General features: G+C 38.7%; 1 protein-coding gene across 1 annotated transcript in view; it reads right to left on the bottom strand.

The window, feature by feature from the left end:
• Positions 1 to 7,048: 7,048 nt before the first annotated feature.
• Positions 7,049 to 21,363, bottom strand: part of LOC125467427 (elongation of very long chain fatty acids protein 5-like) — a 47,094-nt gene continuing 32,779 nt past the window's right edge. The window contains exon 3 of the mRNA XM_048563237.2: positions 7,049 to 7,804. Within this exon, the coding sequence (XP_048419194.1) occupies positions 7,250 to 7,804 (555 nt within the window). The 3' untranslated portion in view covers positions 7,049 to 7,249. The remainder of the gene's footprint in view (positions 7,805 to 21,363) is intronic.

Below are 21,363 nucleotides of genomic sequence, written 5' to 3'. Positions count from 1 at the left end.
TTACCCTCAAACAGCTGCTCCCAATCCACATTCCCCAGCTCCCGCCAAATTTTGCTGTGGTTGGCCATCCCCCAATTTAGCACTCTTCCTTTAGGACCACTAGAGGACCACTAATTCATGGAACCTTACAAAAGGTGTTATTCGGACAATCATATTTGTGGGGGCTCTTTGAAAAAGTTTAGTGCTACAGCCCAGCATTTTTCAAATTTGTTCAATACAAGTACATTTCCAATTTCTCTGGAATCTCATGCACCATTTTTTTGCTAATTATTGTAACTTTATGACCTCTACATTCCAACTCATTTACCTAGGGAAACGAATTCCCCTCAACCTTTCTTGCTGTATGGTCTGCAATCCCAATTCTCCAAATTCCCTGTATGACTAAAGTGTATCTTTCCCAGAATCATCATGGCAACAACCTCTTGTATCCTCTCCAAGGCTTTGACATAGTTTCTAAAATATGGAACCCAACACTGTGCACAATACTCCAGCCTAGGCTTAACCACTCATTGGTAAAGGTTAACATGGCTTTGTTGTTTTTGGATGCAAAGTGCACTGCCCCAATTTACAAAGCTACGTAGCCTATATATTTTCTTAACTCCTTCCCAGCTTGTCCTGCTCCATTCAAGTATTTGTCAATGTCCACCCTCAAGGTCACTCTGCTCTTTCAAAATTCATCATAAAAGTCAAATTAGCTCCATTTAGGTTCTGGGGTCTGGTAACATCTATCGAGGGAGAAGGAGTCCAGTCAACATTTTGAATCCACTATGACTCTGCTTTGAGACCTCAGTTCCGAAGAAGAGTCATTTTGGATTCAAAACATTAACTTTGCTTCTCTCGCTATAGATATGCTGAGCTTTACCAGATTGTTTGTACTTCTGATCGCCACCACCTGCTGTAAGTTGCTTCCATTTCGATTATATTGCCTATCAGTGAAGTGGCTGCCAATATGATTAAATTGCACCAGTTCTAGTCTGCCTAAACTTCATAAACGTGATGAACAAATGGTAAATTTTTAAGATATATTTTTCTAACATCAAAAATATACTTGAAGTGTAGTTACCAGCTGTATAAATAAAATGATCCCTTTGGACTATTTGTACCTCAGTCTATGTCCAATAAGAATATAGAAGTGAAAACCAAAAAAAAAGTCTTGCAGTTAAAATTAAATACAATTATTTCCTAGAGAAAATCGTTAATGTGCAAAGGATGAGTTGTGTACACATTTGATGATGAATTTATGTAATAATGTGAAATAGTTCAATATGTTTTTCATTCATTGGAATCTTCAACATTAATCATTGCGTAAATTTGCCATACCTGATTAGAACGATGCAACCACCTATGTTTAGATCAATGAATTTACATAATGGAAATGAATAGAAATTAGGCTAGCTATGCATTTATCTAAATTGTAGAATGGCAATTAATAACATAAAACAACAATAGTAGTTTGTTAGCCACTGGCTGCACATTCACATTCTGACATCAGTTTATAAATGCGTAATATATTTAGATAACAGCCTGGCTTCATTCCGTGGTTATATCTGAACAAATTCAGCTGAAATCCAGAATATTAAAAAAGTATAATGTGTACATGTGTTGTGTTGCAATGCTTTGTGCAGGTTTGTGTCCATTTCTAGAAACCATTTTCACACATGTAAATTTTAAACGAAGGTGATTTGGTGTCTCCAGGGAAATTCCAAATATACACAAAATAAATACACAATTTGTCATGTTCCCCGGGCTTGAAACCATAAGAGAAATTATTGCCTTTTTACTGTAAATACATTATTCGTAAAAGCAAAGTACACAGCAAAAATGCCAACAGAAAATTGGGATGGAACTTAGGTGTAAAACTTTTCTACAGATATATAAAAGAAATAACTCTTTCCATAGAACTCAGCAAACAGTCCATTTTTGAATTATAACAAACCACTGAATTTTTCAGTGTTTGCTGCATGCATTTAACTAGAAGATTTATCAAACACTTCGTGCCACAGGAACGATGGTCATTAGCTCCATCCTTGAAATAAAGTCAGTGAAACAGCTTCCAGCAGTCTAAATAGCTGCTCAGCCTGTCTGTGAAAATCAAAAGTGAAAGTTTGAAAACAAAATCTGCAATAAGTCAAAAACATCTCTACTGATACAAACACACCAGAACCTTCCGCTCCAGCATTCTGACCCTTTTGTCAAACAAACTGGCACAGACCAACAAAACTTCAATTCATCATTACAAATGACAGGTCGGGGAAATGTTTGGCCAATCCAATCTTTAATTCATTGTAACTACAGGGTTGATTTTAACTCTGATGGGTGTTATACTTTAGGTATACAGGGGAACAATAAACCATTCACATTAACTTGTGAATGTAAACCTAGACCCATACAATTTCAGGTTGTTAGCCTTTCCAACTGCCTCCTGGACCACCAACCTGCACAACCTGTGCAATTGTCAGCTTTTGTGCTCCTAAGATGCTGCTTGGCCCATGGTGTTCATCCAGCTCCACACTTTGTTATCTCAGATTCTCCAGCATCTGCAGTTCCTATTATCTCTGCTACAATTGTCAGTAACCTCTGTGATTTGACTTGAAGCTAGGATGCACCTCTTAAAGTAAGATTGCAAGCTGTGCTTGTGTTTTGCATGCAACAAATCTGGCTGCAGACATGAATATAAAGGCTGACCCTAATGTTTTGATACTTCTCTGTTCACGTGAATGAGAAGCTAAGGACTACATCTGTCACCAACAATAGCCTGGGAGGACCATGATTAATCAGAAGCTCAACTTCACTGGCCAAAAAAATATTATGGCTATGGAAGCGAATCACAACATGGGAATTCTATGACAATTAGCTTTTTGTGATTCTTCGTGGAACGTGGAAATCGTTGATAAGGCTGGCATTTACTGCCTGTTCCAAAGTGCCCAGCGACGAATTAACAGTTAACCACATTGCTGTGGGTCTGGGGTCATATGTAGGCCAGACCGGGTAAGGATGGCAGTTTCCTTCCCTAAAGGGCATGAATGAACCAGATGGGTTTCTATGATCATCATACAACTTGTATACTTTAATTCAAATTCCACTATCTGCCACGGTTGGATTTGAACATTGGCCCATAGGGAATTACTCTGGATTACCAGTCCAGTGACAGTCTCACTATGTTTTTGTCTCTGTCTCAACATACCTTCACTGTCCCAGGACTCCTTCTCCAATAGCACCAACACCCGTGGCCTATAGTGGTTCAAGAAGGCAGCTCACTGTCATCTTAAGAACAATCGAAGATGGCAACAAACGCTAGACTCGCCAGTGCCATTTACAACCTTTGACTGAATAACAAAAGGGAAATACTGTTCCTGAAAGGTGGCTGAGGGCCTCAGAACCAGATTTCAAAACAGAAAACATTTCAATGACATGACAAGAGCAGCGAGCTCCAACTCTTCATCTCTCTTCTCCTCTTAGACCTTCCTTCGGTTCTTATAATTACCACCTTTCAGCTCTTTGCACCATTCTCTTCTCACATTACAAAACATGTACAACCACTTCTATTCCTCCTTACACGCTTCACACCACACAACTCCTTTTACAGTTATCACTTCCCAATCATTGTTCTAAATAATTTCTTCTACACCTATAGCATTTTTACTCAATGAACAAAACCCCACATATGCCCATTTGTTTTCTCAACACACATTCTTTGTGCAGGCTAAGACTCAAGTAATGGTAGAGATAGAGGAAGTATTACTGGGGTAAATCCCAATGTCATTGACCTGATATAGACAGCAGAAAATACTTGAGGTCAGTGGATCCAGTCTTAGTATGAGCATCGGAGAATATAGTGCCACGCCCAATTTGCTCCTTCTGTTCATCTCAGGTCCCACATATCAAACTAAGCAACTTTAAAATGCATGCTCCAGACTGTTACCTGATGCTGTGCAGCTTTTCTCTTGACAATTCTTCTCCTATCTCTTGACTTTTTAGAGCCATCCCAAAATGAAGGCCCATAAGGAAGAGCAGACCATGGAAGAAGACAATCTCTCTCTGAGGAGAGACACCATGAGACACTTCAGTGCTCATGGCACTGGCTCCATGTGAATTAGATGACGAGGTAGAGGGGATTGGAGGAACACTCAGAAGTATGGGTAGCGGAAGCCACCAGTCACAGAGACAGCAAAGAGGCTCTGCTGGAGGGCAAAGCCACCTCCTAACTCTGCTGAGAATGACAGTGGTTGGAGCATTCAGAATCTAGCCACGAATTGAAATTTTCAAGACAAATACAGTCAAATCCACAAGAGTTGGGAGTGTGTCAGGAAGTCTCATCCGTATCGCTGAGTACGTGGTAAGGTCTTACTCTCTTTCCATCTTGCTTGGCATCACCCTGGAGACAATGATGCAAAATGTGGTGTGAAGAGAGGAAAGTAGGAAGTCAATATGAAAATACAAAATGCTAGAAAAACTCAGCTGATCTTTTAGCAGCTGTGGAGAGAGAAACAGACTTACTGCTTCAAATCTGACATGACCACTCTTCGAAATGTTGGAATGCACAAAGGAGGTATCTATGTGCCTTCGCATTTGTAGGGTGAAACTCCAAGGATATTACAATGGGGTCAGCACAGCAAAAGTCCATGCTAACACGATGTGCCGTTTTGGTGACACGGAAATGACTGCAGTCTCTAGGCTAAAGAGAGAATGGTGGATGGGTGAATAGGGTTTTTGGGGTCCTTAATTAATTTCAAACAACTACTCTCCTTCAGACAATCAAAAGATGTTAAGCTCATCCCAAAGGCAGGATCACAATTGAAATGACAGTCTCATTCGTTGATCTTATTCAGGATGTCAGCACATCTGTATACAGGATGTTCCCAATTCCCAAACCCATGCCTGTCACCATTACCTACCATTTTGCCTGACTGTAACAGGTTCATGTAGGTTTCAGCACCAAAAGCTGACTGGCCATAAGCATCTCTAGCATCTACATATGAGCGACCTTCCGTAACTTGATTAAGACTCAGAGGTAAACACCTAAGTTAAGTCCAAAAGGTGATGCATAATCTGTAGGTCCTGTATCCTATATACAGAGCTACACATACACAGCACAGCACACAGACAGTGCAGCACCCCCTAGTTCCTGGTCACATGTTGTATTCTGAAACAACAGCTTGCTCTGATCTTTCAAATCTTTCTCCATCTGAGCTCCAGAGGGGTGTAGGAACCTGACTGTAGGATTGTAATGCCGCATAAAGTGTAGAGGTCACAATCTGGAAGCCGGAAATGTTCCTAGCAAATCAGGCAGCAAGAGATCCTATGATCCAGTGAACAGGATATGAAGGCTGACTTTTATAGTGTTTCAGGATATCTCAGAGACCAACAGTTTTCCAGATCTTGCCAGCTACCTAAAAGCCTGCAGAAAGTCTACAAAACACTGTACTGAATTGAAAGCTACCTCTTGCAGTTTCTGAACACAACAGGTCAGAAAACACACACATGCCACAATGAGCAAGTCTGGCTCTTGATGTATTGCTCACTCCCAGTGATTAATTTGGTGAATACCTTCCCTTTAGAATCATCATTCTATTTGTTTGTACCATACTTTCTTTATGTCTCTATAAATCAAGTTCTACTTGATCTGGTAGTCAACTGTTAGCTCCTGAAATTCTCTTTGTTGCTTCTGCACAACAAACTTCCATTCAATTAACTTGTTGGAAAACATATCGTGAATTCATAGGTTTATTTCCTTTCCTTCTCAGCTGTGCTTTCCTACATGAAGAGTTATGAACACTCTGAATGCTTGTATACTTTATTCCTCTTCATCATTAATTGTTAACCACTAACATCCTTTTATACTCCAATTTTCAGTTGTCATAACACTCGAGTCCAATCATGACAGCCTCGATTGTTCATTTACATGTGTCTTTTCTGTTCAGGATAAATTTAATTTCTTCACTATTAATTTTCTATCCTGTTAGTCTTTTTGTCCCATCCCTCTTCCTCTTTACTTGTTGTCACTGTGGAAATACTAGGGCCAATCCAATTCAGATGGAATTTTTAGTAAAGTCTTAAGATCTAATACCTCTGTTAATGCCTCTGACATATCTATTTCTGTTGAATGGTTCCAGCAATGGAGAGCCAGAAATCATTGTGAGATCACTAGAATTGAAGTTTACAATTCAACCTAAAGACATTCCTTCATATTTCATTTTCCAAAGCACCATGTCTTTGAGCACAGCCTCCAATGAATAAGATGGTAGCCTCCAGCTGATGTGAGAATAATGAACCCAACTTTCCACAATTCATCCAAATTTGAGAATGATGTCAAAAACTGCATCCAATCACTAATTGAACAATCAGTAAAGACAGCACTTTAAAGTTTCAACGTCCAAAAAGGAGTTAAATCCAAGCCTGGAGTAATGGACTTGACAGTACAGAATTGTGTACAAGTTTGTAAAGTGTAAGGGTGTACAACATTCTATGAAGTAATCTGTACTGAGTTTCAACAAGAGTTCAAACTTCAACTGCAAAGTGTAACAGGATTATTCAGGCCTCTTAATGGTCCATGTTAATGAAGTAGAGTTTGTTAACTTTATCATCGTTAAGTTCTTCAAGAAGTTTTCAAGTATTAATAGCCTCCAGATAGGTGGTTGGTTACAATACTTGTCAATTTGGATCATGAATTCTTTTGTTGGCACATAATGTCTAACTTTTCTATTAGAGTTATATGTTATTATCTGGAAATTCACCAGGTTACCACCTATCACCTGCTCTATCATCAGCATTAATGGCAATTTCTGTTAATGTTGCTTTAGAACCAGTTACTGAAAGATGTACAGAATCAGTCATGATCGACTCTCGCTTCAGCTTTTGGGAAATATCCACTCTGAGGTGCTCTCTTCCACTGACATTTGGGAGGCCTGAATTCATCTGAAGGAGAATGAAGAACTGTTACCAGTTTGTCCTTTATCACGTGACAGTACAAAAACATGCTAAGATATCCAAATACGAACAGGAATGGACAAAAAAAAACTATCCAAATAAATGAGTAAAGACACCAAAATGAAGCATGTATAATTACAATTTATACATATCTATCAATATTTCATTTGTTGAAGCACATCAAATTCTATTTACTTTATTTCAACAACTACACTTTAAAAACAATTCAAATTTTAACACTGTGTCAGACTCTAAATCATGCTATTACAATTACAGGAAAGGAAAATAATATCCAAATCAGATTTTACAATTGTAAGTATGGTTATGTTGCTTTTTTGGAATTAAAAGCCTTGCGATAAAAGTTTAAGAACAGTGCCAGCATTGTCAAACCATACAGTATACTGTAAATACAAAATCCATGAAAGAGATAGCCCCATGTTGCAAGAATCAAGTCCAAAAAAAACTGGAGGATTTGTAACTGTGTCAATTTTTTCTTCCAAGCAGGTCGTTCGATAGGATTCAAGGCACTCTGCCCATAGTAGAAATACAGGATGACATGAATGAATGAATTAAATGCAAGGAAAGGAGCAATGGCCGGCCATGGGTAGTAATGGTACGTCAGATCACTAAGAACCAGCATGCTGCAATGATGGTAGACGTGTAGGAAGGAGATCTGACGCTTGCGATGTCTTAAGATCATGAAGACCGTGTCAAGCAGCTCCACATTTTTTATTATCCAATACATAAAGTAAGCATGGTACAATTCTGGAAAGAACTCCTTTTCAAATATGGAAGTTGTGATGCTAAGACCACGCAGGAACAGCAGAGTAATGTACAGGCTCATCACGCTACAGGCCATGTTGTAGACTAATAGGGTCTGCAGAACGTAACAAACAGGCATTTACAAGGATTGGTAAGCAGCAACTATTCAAATCGCATTCTATTCAACTTAACAAATGACAGTCCCTAAGAAAATTGAATTAATTTGGCTTCCAGCAATATAATTATGAAAATACATTTTACGTTGAAGAAAAATTAGACAACTTTTAGTCTTGAACCCGTGAATTATTTAACCAGAGGCTTTAATGCTTATATTATTTTCCTAACATTGATTGCAGCTGTCCTTCCCGACACAACTCACTCATTTTCTCCAGCAGTGTAGATGTAATCTTTAACTTGGGGTGACTGGGTGTCACTGAGGGCTATAAGGAATCTCAGTATTTACAGGTGTGTGGATTATTCTGTGAATGAGGTACGTCCTGCATCTCAATTAGTACACAGCACTATTGAAGCAAGGTCCTTAATGCAAAACCTACTCCATTGCTTTGTTATTCAATAATACTAAAAGCTATTCAAGCAAATTGTTACACTTTTATTACTCTCTGGCTATGAAAAACTTCTTAAAACCTTTAGCATCACTACAAATGGCGGTATGAAAATTTAACACCTGGAGGAACAGGCTATGTTCATAGCTTTATTAATTGTAAAGAATAAGGCACAGTGGCTCAGTGGTTAGCACTGCTGCATAACAGCGCCAGGAACCAGGGTTTGATTTCACCCTTGAATGACTGTGTGGAGTTTGGAGTTCTCCCGTGTCTGCATGAGTTTCCTCCGGATGCTCGGATTTCCTCCCACAGTCCAAAGCTGTGCAGGTTAGGTGGATTGGCCATGTCAAATTGCCCATTGCGTGCAGGCTAGGAGCAGTAGCTGTGGGAAATAAAGGGTTGCAGGGATAAGGTCGGGGGTGGGTCTGGGTGGTATGCTCTTCAGAGGGTCAGTGTGGACTTGATAGGCTGAATGGCCTGCTTCCACAGTGTAGGGACTCTATAAAAAGCGTGGAGAAGCTACGAGTGCTCTTCTTTGACCAGGTTCATGAAATGTGGGCAAAATTAAGACAGAAACTGTTTCTACTGGAGAGGAAGACACAGCAACCAAACGATACATGCTTCTTTTTGGTGCCTTTACTCACTTAATTAGGATAGTTTGTTTTGTTCCTTCCTATTAAATCCTTTGGAAAGTTGACAATCAAGCCGGCAGTGTTAGGAAAAATGTCTTTTTGTACAAATTATGCTGTGTGTTCTGGGATGGCAGCACTGTTGTATGAAGAGACTGAATAGTTAGGACAGATTCACGGGCATTTGGACGAATTGGGCAATGTAGGGAGACATCTTGTAGAAACCTATAAAATCCTAAAAGAATTAGACAGGGTAAACACAGGGAGGATGTTGCTAATGAACAGGAAGTGCAGAACCAGGGGATCAGAGTGTAAGGATATAACATTAGAACTGAGATGAGGAGAAATTTTATCACCCAGAGAGTGGTGAGTTTATGGAACTCTCTGCCACAGTAAGTGCTGGACGACAAAACATTAAATGTTTTCAAGGAGTTAGAAATCGTTCTTCTGGCTGAAGCAATGAGGAGAAAGCAGGAACAGTTACTGAGCTGGGTGATCAGCCGTGAGCATGGTGAATAGTAGAGTAGACACAAAGGGCTGAATAGCCTATTCTTGCTCCTATTTTCTATGTTTCTGCCTGAAAGGGTGATGGAACCAGAATCAACTTTCAAATGGGATATTAATCAAAATGGAAAAAATGGTAAGGTAAGGCAATGAGTAGTTGACTGTTTGAACAAGCTGACCAAATCACTGAGAGGGAATCACCCTTTGTTTTACATGACTCCATGAATAAAACTTAAGAAAAATATAATACGTGCACACATTAACTGTGAATTATTTACGCTAGGCAACTCCTTTTTGACATGCTACCATGACCAGTCATGTCTCCATGTGTTTAGTGAATGCCTTCGATAAATTCAGAAATGGAAAGTTTCAAGTATTTAATCCATTTAATAACATAAAAATATGGCAGAGCGAGCTCCTAGTGCGTCAGAATTTATGATAGTACATTCACTCAGCAATGCCACAAATACCAATCCCAGTTCAGTGATCCAGGAGGAATAAGCAAAACTCTCACATTTTCTGCAAAAATGGAGAATAAGCAGCAGCACAGTGACTCAGTGGTTGGCACTGGTGTCTCACAGCACCAGAGACTGGGGTTCGATTCCACCATCGGGTGACAGTATGTGAGAAGTTTGCACGTTCTCCCTGTGTCTGTGTGGGTTTCCTCCCACAGTCCAAAAAATGTGCAGGTTAGGTGGATTGACCATGCTAAATTGTCCCATAGCATCCAGGGATGTTCTGGCTAGATGTATTAGCCATGGGAAATGCAAGGTTGCAGAGATACAGTAGAGAGATAGGTCTGGGTGGGATGCTCTTCAGGGAATCAGTGTAGAGTTGATGAGCCAAATGGCCTGCTTCCACACTGCAGGGATTCTATGATTGTAAGAAACGGTGGCTGAGTTAATTCATTCTCATCCTTTCAGTAATGTTACATTACTGTGTGATGTATAACTTGGGGGCAAGCTGTATCTCGTTTGGGGAATGATTGACAATCCCCTCTGATTTTAGGCACATTCCTTAAAAGCAAACTGGGTGCTCTCAATTTTCCAACTGAAACAGATTTTTGAACACAGAAAGATATAGAGAGAGCAGCATAGACGCTTCAGCCTGTAACACACTGCCTGTTCCCACTATACTCCATAATAATCAGAACTATGATCTTGGAGGAAAATTGTCAGGTTGTGGGGAGCAGTAATGGTGACAAGAGGCCATGATGAAAAATGTACATTTCTTCAAAGCTGCAAAAGTCTTTAAGTGCTTTTGGAGTTTAAAAAAATACTTTTATCTGCCCAGGCTCAGAATGCAATCAGCAGCTCTCACCTCGATGCGACAGCAGCACTAAGTACAAGATTCTAAGCTTGCCTTGAAGTCACATCACATGTGCTGACTGTATACAGCCATCTGAATTGAGGGACAGATATTACATGGTGACTGCACTACAATACAAGAAGCAACCTTCAGCTGGTAATATCCAGCTGACAAACAAATTCCATTTTAAAAAAAGCAATAATCTGCTCAGGTAAATATCTTATTGTCCTGCTGATTAAATCAAGTCAACTTGCATAGAGCTGAAATCAACTACACCAGACATGCTGTCAGGGTGTTCTTAATTAATATTTAGTTAAGTTGGCATTTTATCCCTCAAAAATGTGTGTCACTGCTCTCTCCAATTTCCACAAACCTCCAGCACATGATAGTGTTTCAATTAATTTGGGGTGATCCATATTTTCCATATCTGATGAGAATTCCTGTGTAGAGAAGGCTGGTTTTTTAATCTTTTTGTTACCACCAGACAAGGTCACAGTGACCTCCAAATAACAACAATAATGCAACCTCCTGTAATACCATATCCATTACAGAGAAAGAAGAATCGGGGTAATAAATTAGGCCTCTCTAGGGATTGCAGCAGCTGTCAAGAAGCAACATCCAGAAAACAGCAGATATACAGCAGCAACGGACATTTTAAAACATCAAAGCTTGTGGCTACAATGCGAACACAGTAAGGATTTACGCAGCCTCTTCCTTGTACTTGAAATAACTTTGCATCCAAAATTAATAAACTTTCAGGAAGCTCAGTTGGAAAGTTGTATTCACCAAATGCCATCAAGGGCATGCCTGTTAGTGAAACCAGTTTTTTATCACAGTGAATGGCACTTGCATTGCATGTGAACCCTGCCCATTTCAATAAAATCTACACCTCAAAATGAGATTTGAGTTAAGATCAGATTCAGAAGTATGTAATTCCATGTTGCTTTTGACCCACATTGTCTACGAGTGGCTAAAAATCAAAAGGTGCCATAAGCAAGTAATTACATCTGTAACTCACACCATTGCCATTTCTGATAACCAGCAGGGTCATTTATTTGTTTTGCCCTCATTTCCTATCGTGAAAGGCTTCGCAGCACTGCATCAAAGTGAGATGACTGATCCAGAGAGAAGGTCACTATTAATGGAGAACAATGGAAATCGGATATCTCAAATACAGTAGACCAAAAATCTTCTAATGTCATTGGTCTGATACAGCAAAATTTACTGCATAAATACAGATCAACTTTTTAGGGATATTATTCACAGCAGTTAGTAGATAATAAAGTAACTTATACAGATTACAGTAAGACGACATCTAACCTGCAATATTTTGTTCAGAATCAAAGCACCACAGCTGAGAAATTGTGTATAAGCCCTTAGCACATTCATTTGACATTTGTTTGTGCACTATTTAACAGAGGCATTAACTTATTCTTATTTGAAATAAGCTGTTAAATTGGATAAAGCAATGCTACATTAAGTGTTCACATGCTAGTATTGTGCACAACAATTTCTCAACTCACAGAATCCAAAATGTAATATTTGCCTTTTGAAATTAAGAGTTCATAAAATTTGTGGGGATAAATATTCAAATTGACACTGTTACAGCTAAGTGTTTAATTAAAAAGGTACAATTAATGTTGGAAATTGATGTTATCAATTATTAATGATTTTTATTAATAATTAATCCTAAAATGGTTAATAAATTGGCTATGATTCCCATTGAGAAACTCTAGCCTTCTGGTTTCCTGGGAGCTCCCTCTCTTCTACAACACTAGACTTTCCTATAGCTTGGTGCATACACAAATTATAGAAACTGCTCCTGTTGTCCCTGACTTTAACGGGAAGAACCAACTGTACCTCAGAGAGAAATGGGGTTAGAGATCAGGGATAATTGGGCCAGGCCTTGCAGATTTAACCCAATTGCTTGCTTAAACTCTCATATTCCACCCTTACTTGTATGCTGATGGTAGAAATTCCAATGGCTATATCTATAGTGGAAACTTCCTATGCAAGCTTATCAGACTCAAATCATACCCTCCTGCCAGTGGTAGCATTTAGGTGCCTCTGTTGAGTGGAGTGCAGAATTACAGCCTGACAAGTTTTGTTTTGAATGTGGAATTAATAAGGGAGTAACATTCACAGGATGTCCATGCAGTTTTAACAGTTTCCTTTGCGGTAAATCACAGCTCCATCCTTTGCGGCAATGCCGTGGGTACACAACTAGGAGTAGTACAGGGTAAGTATGATATATTAACTGAAAATAAAATTGTCCTATAAAAATTACTTACTTCTAAATTTTCATTGTGTTAAAATTATTTGAATATTCTTTCCCCTCCAAATAAAAGGGCAACATGCTTGATCTGAGCAAAACTCTTCCGTGGTTGGGTCAGTTATCAATTGTAATGCATGAGCGGGATAGCATGATGGATCATCTGGTTCTGGGCCTTTATTATTGATACTTTGTGAAGTGCAAGAATAGAATATATTCGTTCTGACAGTTTTTTTTTCTCCTCCTTTGTCATTATGGAGGAATGAATCTTTGCTTTAGCGCTCCCAAAGCAGACTGAGCAATGCCAATTTATTATTTGATTGCTTATTGTTGTAGTATCTATCTTGGAGTCTAGAACTCACTCGTTTTTAAAAAAGAGTGATATCAATTGTGAAGTGAAAAAATTCCTACAGCTAAATTTGGCCACCCAAGTGGACAGCGTTGTTAAGAAAGCATATGGTGTTTTGGCTTTCAATAACAGGGGGATTGAGTTTAAGAGTCGTGAGATCTTGTTGCAGCTCTATAAAACTTTGGTTAGACCGCACTTGGAATACTGCGTCCAGTTCTGGTCGCCGTATTATAGGAAAGATGTGGATGCTTTGGAGAGGGTTCAGAGGAGGTTTACCAGGATGCTGCCTGGACTAGAGGGCTTATCTTATGAGGAGAGGTTGACTCAGCTCGGTCTCTTTTCATTGGAGAAAAGGAGGAGGAGAGGGGACCTAATTGAGGTATACAAGATAATGAGAGGCATAGATAGAGTTGATAGCCAGAGACTTATTTCCCAGGGCAGAAATGGCTAGCACGAGGGGGTCATAGTTTTAAGCTGGTTGGAGGAAAGTATAGAGGGGATGTCAGAGGCGGGTTCTTTACGCAGAGAGTTGTGAGAGCATGGAATGCGTTGCCAGCAGCAGTTGTGGAAGCAAGGTCATTGGGGTCATTTAAGAGACTGCTGGACATGCATATGGTCACAGAAATTTGAGGGTGCATACATGAGGATCAATGGTCGGCACAACATTGTGGGCTGAAGGGCCTGTTCTGTGCTGTACTGTTCTATGTTCTATGTTCTATGTTCTAAGTCACAATAGAACAGTTGCAAAATTAGCATCATCAGTCTGACTGTGCGCACACTGGGGATTCCAGCGTTATTTGAGGATCAAGGTATTTACTAATAGTAGTTGGGATTTGCCTGGGTAAAGGTGCTGCCTCTCTGGCAGGCTCCCTTTATGGGGCTAATTAAGGGAATTAGGATATTCTGTCCAAATCCTGTCTTTCTTAAAAGGTGGCCTACGTATGTATGGGACGAGTCTAATTTGTGCTCGTTGCAGAAAAGACTCCCTGGTGACAAGATGCCTTTGGAGCTCTAAATACATATATTACCCACTTTTGTTTCAAAATAGAATTCATGGCTGTTAGATGCAGCGCTGCAAAATAAAAACTGAAGGAGACTGCCTGGTATTTTCTACAAGAAGAGCCTTTCTATTCTAATAGTAAACCTAGTGTGGATGCAGAATTTAAATGTATATACACATTTTAAGGAGTCATATAATATCACCACCTCTTCAATTCTAATAGCCACATAGCTGTGCCTCATTAAGTCTAAAACTCGATAAAATCTGATTGAAAGGAAACAATATTCACTTATTAATCATCCACAGCTAATAATAATTCAAACTATGAACTCCGAATAAGTATTTTCAATTAAAAAAGGAATATTAAGTCCCGCTACTGCAACCGTAAAATCATTATAAATTATTCAAATCATAATACTTAGCAACTATGGCTAACCTATCAGATTAGACCAGAGTATAGCCGCATCATTCATAAATGTAGTGTGAAATGTCCTTTCAATCAACAATTTTCTCAAATTGATTTTGTTGAGAAATAGTGCAGATTGGCAGATGATCTTTGTTCTAAAAGCAAAGCGCAAATTGAGGACTAATATTTCCAGTTTATCGAAACTTAGATCCAACCAGACTGTTTTTTGGTAGAGAAAAGACGGTGTTCAAGGGGCTATTGAAAATAATGTGTTCAAGTGGCAGAAATTCTAGCAGCACACAAGTTGATTCAGAATTAGAGTCCATCAGAGTTTTGAAGTGATAGATTTCAGAGATACACATTTCACACAGGAGCTGTTTTTATAAAGGGACAGCGCGTTCAATCCTCGCAAACACGGATTTGTGGAGATCACTTAAAATTGAAATCTTTCCTCAGTAAAACAAGCACCATGTTACTGGTAGCCATTTATACTGATCCAAATGGCACTCCACAGTTTCATATCAGTTTTGCGAACTTGGATGTGAACTTCAGTTCTGAATGACAATTACACAGGCTTCCAGAGAGAGCAAATGTTGAGAATCACGAAGACCCTCTTCATTTCATACTTCAGCTGAAGTCTTCTCTTAGCAGAGAGTAGCATGTTCAGTTCAAAAATATGGAGATGATGTCAGATGTTCGAACACATTTTTAATTCAAGAAAATATTAATTATAATATTTGTTGAGCCTTTCTGAATAATAGATATTTTCTTCTAATCCAGGAGCTCACATCAATATTTTACTAACAATATCTCACATATATGGAGCATATTTAATGTTAATTTAATATAAAAGTTTCCAAGGTATAATCAGTTACATTATGTCTATTTCTTTCAAGTGACAGACCAATGTCTTTAATATCTATGAATTAATGAAAGTATGAATTGTACACTGAAAGTAGACTGCATACCCTTGGTATAACTGCATATTTTGCCCTGATTTGTCACTCTTAAGACTTGGGGAAAGTGTCACATCTGCTCAGTCAGACAAAAGCAACAAGCCAAAAGACCTGCAGATGCTAGAAATCTGAAACAAAAACAGAAACTGCTCTAAAAGCTCAGCAGGTCTGGCAGTATTTGTGGAGAAAAATCAGAGTTAATGTTCAGTGACCTTTCTTCAGAACTGTTAGCAGCTGGGAAAGGGTTAGCAGTTATACAGCAGATGGAATGGATGGGGGTGGAGGGGGGGGGGGGGGGGGCGAGGGGGGTGTAGAGTAACAATAGGTGGAGATAGAGCCCAAAGTGAGAGAAAAGCAGTTGGAAAGTCAAAGGAAGTGGTTTTCTAGCTACCATCAGTTCTGAAGATGGGTCACTGGACTTGAAACATTAATTGCAATTTCTCTCTACAAGTGCAGCCTGACCTGCTGAGATTTTCCAGAAATTTCTGTTTTTCTCTTTGTTTCAGAAGAAAGAAAATCTGGATCGGTAATCTCAAAGTCAAGCCAACAGCTCAATCAACAATCAATATTAATGACGTGACATAAAATTACTATGTGCAAAAACGTCACTAAATTTACACGTCAACCAAAACTTACATCCACAGATATTTCCCTTTATTCCAGAATTAATACTTAAATTTGCTCCTCAAATATTTCCCTGATGATCAGGCACAGTATTATAGTATCTCTCAATCCCCTGCTCTCCTTTGTTTACACAGAGGTGGGTCTGGGTGGGATGCTCTTCAGAGGGTCAGTGTAGATGGGCTGAATAGCCTGCTTCTACAATGTAGGGATTCTATGACTCACAAAAATCCTGTCTTGACATAACCCATAGTATTTAATGCCAGGTCCCAAGGCTCTCTGCTCCAGGCAAACTATGTCCACTGACCCTAGAAGATCCTCACAGCACCAGATTCATCCGTAATATCCAACTCCAAAATCCATCCCGCCGAACATGTTCCAAATTTTCACTCCAAATAGCCAGAAATCTCAACTGTTACCTCAGCTAACCACAGACACCAACCCCAAACTATGCCCATTAAACCCAAGATAGCCTCCACTTTGTACAAGGCTCTTTGGGATCAAGATGCAAATACAAGGAAGAGTAGGAGAATACGTGAACAGAAGAGTCAACAACATCACAATGGGAAAAGTGCAGGAGAATAGCAGAGTAAAGAGAAGCTAGCGTGAAGATAGTGCCAAAAAGGATAGGAGATAGTTACGAGAAGAGACTTCCTATTTTACCTGTCTTGAGTGGATCACAGAAGATCAATATGTTAGAAAAATCAATAGCTGGCAGGGAATTTACAGCAGCAATTCAATAAGGGAATTTAGCTGACAAAGCCAGAGTGCCTGAGCTTTGTGCCCTGTGTTTACGGTATTACCAAAAATGCTCAATTGAAACACTGGCTTGTAACTAAGTGCCAGCCAAAGAGAAATTGTACTTAATAATCCCAAAACAAATAACCACCATACATGGTTCAGTATATGCAGCTCTACCATCCCGCCATGCTGAGCTACGGAGTATCATGCCATCAGTTTGAGCCTGCACTTTTATCTGACACTGAGTCTCCAATCTGAGTTGACGACTTGCCGTTAGAGAGATGGGTAGAAAATTTTGAAAGGAGAGTCAGCAGAGGATTTTATGTGCAGTCAGTTATTGAGTGACAATGACAGGGTCTACAAACAGGTTGCTGCCTACCTCTCTAGCGCGATTCTGGGACAGCAATGGAATAGGAAAAAGGAAAAACATTGCTTTGTTGGTGTAGATATGCTACTGCAGTCCTTGAAGTGTTATCCTTCCATTAATGCTTGATGGTACTTTGGCACCATGTTACTGTATTTGAATTTCAAATTATTCAAAGTACAAACTGAAAACACTGAGCCTTTTGTGTTTTACTCTCAATCTTCACCTTTTTTTTACACATGTAATATTCAACATTCTAATTTTCTGGAACAACATTTATTATAGTGAAATTAACAAATGTACATAAGGCAAGCTGCAGCTCAAATTCTGTATTAAATGGGTGATATTATTCTAAACAGCACATTAGGAATAAATCAAATGTGGCTATTGTTTAGAAAGAAAAGAGAAGAAACACATTGCAACGACATTACTAAAGTCTAAAATTAAACTATTTTTTAAGTGTATGGGAAGCAAGGGAGCCATTAGCAATATAACTATGTAACACTGCGTCCAATACTAACTCAGATAATGTATCATATTCTGGTACGCTGCTGAAATCAATAGCCTCGGGAAAAAAGGGATTTCAGACCCAGGCTGAATTTATCAAACAGATTTAGACAAGATGGCCGGTGTCAAATGTTTATACCACTCTGAGTATGTTACACTTTCTCTGTAGTTTACGATCATCTCCCAGCTATTCATAAACATGTAACGTCAGTGACTAGGAAATGACACCAGATTTACTGCTTTATTACTTGGCATCTAAAACCGTATAAATATGAAAGGAAAAAGAGAGAAATGGGGAAAGACATAGAGGCAGGAAAGGACATCAGAGAGTCAAGGGTACTGTCAGCAAACACAGAAAGCAGCTAATAGTTTAGCATATATGCTGCTTCTAAATAAAAACTTAACTCAATTCAGGCTCAATTTGTATTATAATTGTAGCGAGTAAAATGTTATGATTAGGTTTTTGAGATGAATTCAATCTTCTGATAATAGCTAACTGTCAATCAAAGATATCAATATCGCTGTCACATGACAGGCTGTTTTGTGGAAGTAGTCTAGTGTTAACTGACAGGATTTCAAATATTATGCACCTACTGAAAAATCCCAGTGGACTTTTCTGGATCTATGTATTCTGCAGATCAAATGCTTGGGATTAAATTTTACCTTTTACTAATTAAAATACAGTTTGTGAGATTCTTAAGGTTAAAATGCATTTATTAGCTAATACAGGATTAGAAGGATGACTAATTACACACATTTGTTCACACCAGCTGATAAAATGTGGTTTTAACAGTAATGTTAAAATATTTTATACAAGTGCACAGGCAGAAACTGCAGTATACCGAACCATATATGTTAGTTATTTGTTCCGGGATTATTAACCACAATTCCTCTTTAGCTGGCACTTAGGTACAAGCCTGTGTAATTGAGGACTTACTGTATTGCAATTTTAGCACTTCTTTTATTTTGCGTTTGCTCCCAAGTATGTAGAATTTTGAAGGAAACAGTTCAATTGGTACAATGTCCTGTTTGTCACACCTGAATCTCTGCAAGCCTCAGACAGCATTATAACCATGTAGGACATTCTAACTGAGTCCTACCCAGTCCCCACCTCACACTCAGCCTTTCCACTCAATTGTGGATGAAAGTCATAAAATTAAACTTTGGTTAATTTTTATTTCCCTCAGTGGGGGCTTGGAGGCCAACTGGAGGAAACTAACCAACCAATCATACTGGCGCATTCAGCACCAAACTGAACCCCATAATACAATGCAGCACACTGGATGATATATTTACATATTAAGTCAATGGGAGCATTCTAGGCACATTGTAATGCAATCTTTTTGCATGCTTTTTTTTGTCCTGAAATTATACCAGGCACATATTCCTAATTTACAGCACATAATAACTCAGTAGGCTAATACCTGCCCATCCTGAAAGGAACCACAATGCTTTGTTCAGAGGAGAGAATTTAGATAAAATTTTTGTGTTGGCAGTTTGCTAAAAGCAAAATAAAGGGTTTTAATTGATATTAATGCTTCAATTTCCACTCACATTGTTAGCACAAGGCCTTATTTATAATCTACACGAACTCTGCAGCACAATCTGCAATCCATCAACCTCATTAATCCATCAGAACTTGGTTTCGACAGCCAAGGACAAATGATTAAATTGCCACTGTTACTGTAATTAACATGATAACTTTTCTTGGAAAATAAACATATTGTACCAATCTGTACATTAACACACCCTGCCTGTATTTAGCATGTTCTTGCAGATAATTTGTTGCATCAATGTGCAACTGTTACTTAGGAACTCAACACAGCAGCTGATTACAGCTGAATGAGCAATGTGGCAATAAAAACTTAGAAATGAATTAGTGTATTACAGAAACACATGTGTCTTCACAATTAATAAATTCCACTCCATCAAATTGTGATTTAATTATGCATTATGTATGTTAGGCATGAATCATTCATGTGCCTTATTACCCAAGTGGGAAAATAGCAAATAGACATATCAACAGGATTCAGAACTGCTTTTTGTCAAATATAACAGCGTGAATAATCATCTTCAAACCAAAAACTTACAACTGATAGTAAATCTAGTACACATTAAATAAGGTTTATATGAAATTGGTCAAGTTTAAAGGTAATCACAGACACAGTAAGTAAACACAGAGCAGTAACAAGTCTTAAAATGCTCAGACTCTGAATAACTAACTCTGAATATTAGTGCTACAAAAATGGAAAGCAAACAGCTAACACTGTGCATGAAGAATAAAAGATAGAAAAGATAAGAGAAAGTAAAGCCTCAATAGAAAAATAGAAAGCTAGATAGGAAAAATAATGTACTTCTACAGTACCTATTGTAACTTTAGAACATTCAAAAGCAGTCAATTTACAGTCAATTAAATCCTATTGAAGAGTAATCAGTGTTGTAAAGTCAGAAACACAGTCAACTATCTGCACACAATCTCTCACAAACTGCCATATGATAATTTTTCATTAATTGGTTTTTATTTATCATGATGACTAAATGTTGCATAGGATAACAGGAAGAACTACCCTGCTCTTCTTGAAAATGTCATGGGATCTTGTAATGCCAACTTGAGGGATAAGAAAATGTCTCCGTTTATCTGAATTCTTATCTGAATTGATGGCACCTCTGATAATGCAGCACTCCCTCAGTGGTACAGTGGAATGTTAGCCTAGATATCTGTGCTCAATTCCTCAAGTGCAACTTGGTCACAACATTCTGACACAAGGACAAGTATGCTAAGCTATGGCGGACACCCGAAATACTGCACATCTCCCACTTTAAGGTATTGCCAATTGGACCTGTTAACTGTAAAATTAATCATGAGACAAGAGCAGTTTGAGATTGTAGCTACAGCTGAAAGACAAAATGCATTTGCCTTTGTTAGTCACTGGCATTTTAAAAGGTGGAGAAGTAGCAACTAAGGAGTATAACCCTATATCAGCTCCTTACAACTGAATCAAGAGCAGCAACCATCAACCATCCTTGGATGGACTAACTCCCTCAATGAGGTTTGCAAACGTTTAGGGCATGAAACCAACTTCCTTAAAACTTCACATAGCACCATGCGTTTTTAGAGTCATAGAGCTGCACAGTATGGAAACAGGCCCTTCGGTCCAACTTGTCCATACCAACCAGGTATCCTAAATTAATCTAGTCCCCTTTGTCAGCATTTGGTCATTTCCTTCTAAACCCTTCCTATTCATGTACCCATCCAGATGCCTTTGAAATGTTGTTATTGTACCAGCCTTTACTACTTCCTCTCGCAGCTTATTTCTTACACATACCACCCACTGTGTGAAAAAAGTTGCCCCTTAGGTCCCTTTTTAACCTTTCCCTTCTCACCTTAAACATATGCCACCCCCCACCCCGTTTTGTTAAGTGAACAAAATTAAATTTAAGAATCAGTAACTAA

The sequence above is a fragment of the Stegostoma tigrinum genome, chromosome 37 (genome assembly GCF_030684315.1).
Source record: "Stegostoma tigrinum isolate sSteTig4 chromosome 37, sSteTig4.hap1, whole genome shotgun sequence".
Lineage (NCBI taxonomy): Eukaryota > Metazoa > Chordata > Chondrichthyes > Orectolobiformes > Stegostomatidae > Stegostoma > Stegostoma tigrinum.
Note: the sequence above shows the minus strand (reverse complement) of the source record. Positions and strands in the feature narration are given on the sequence as shown.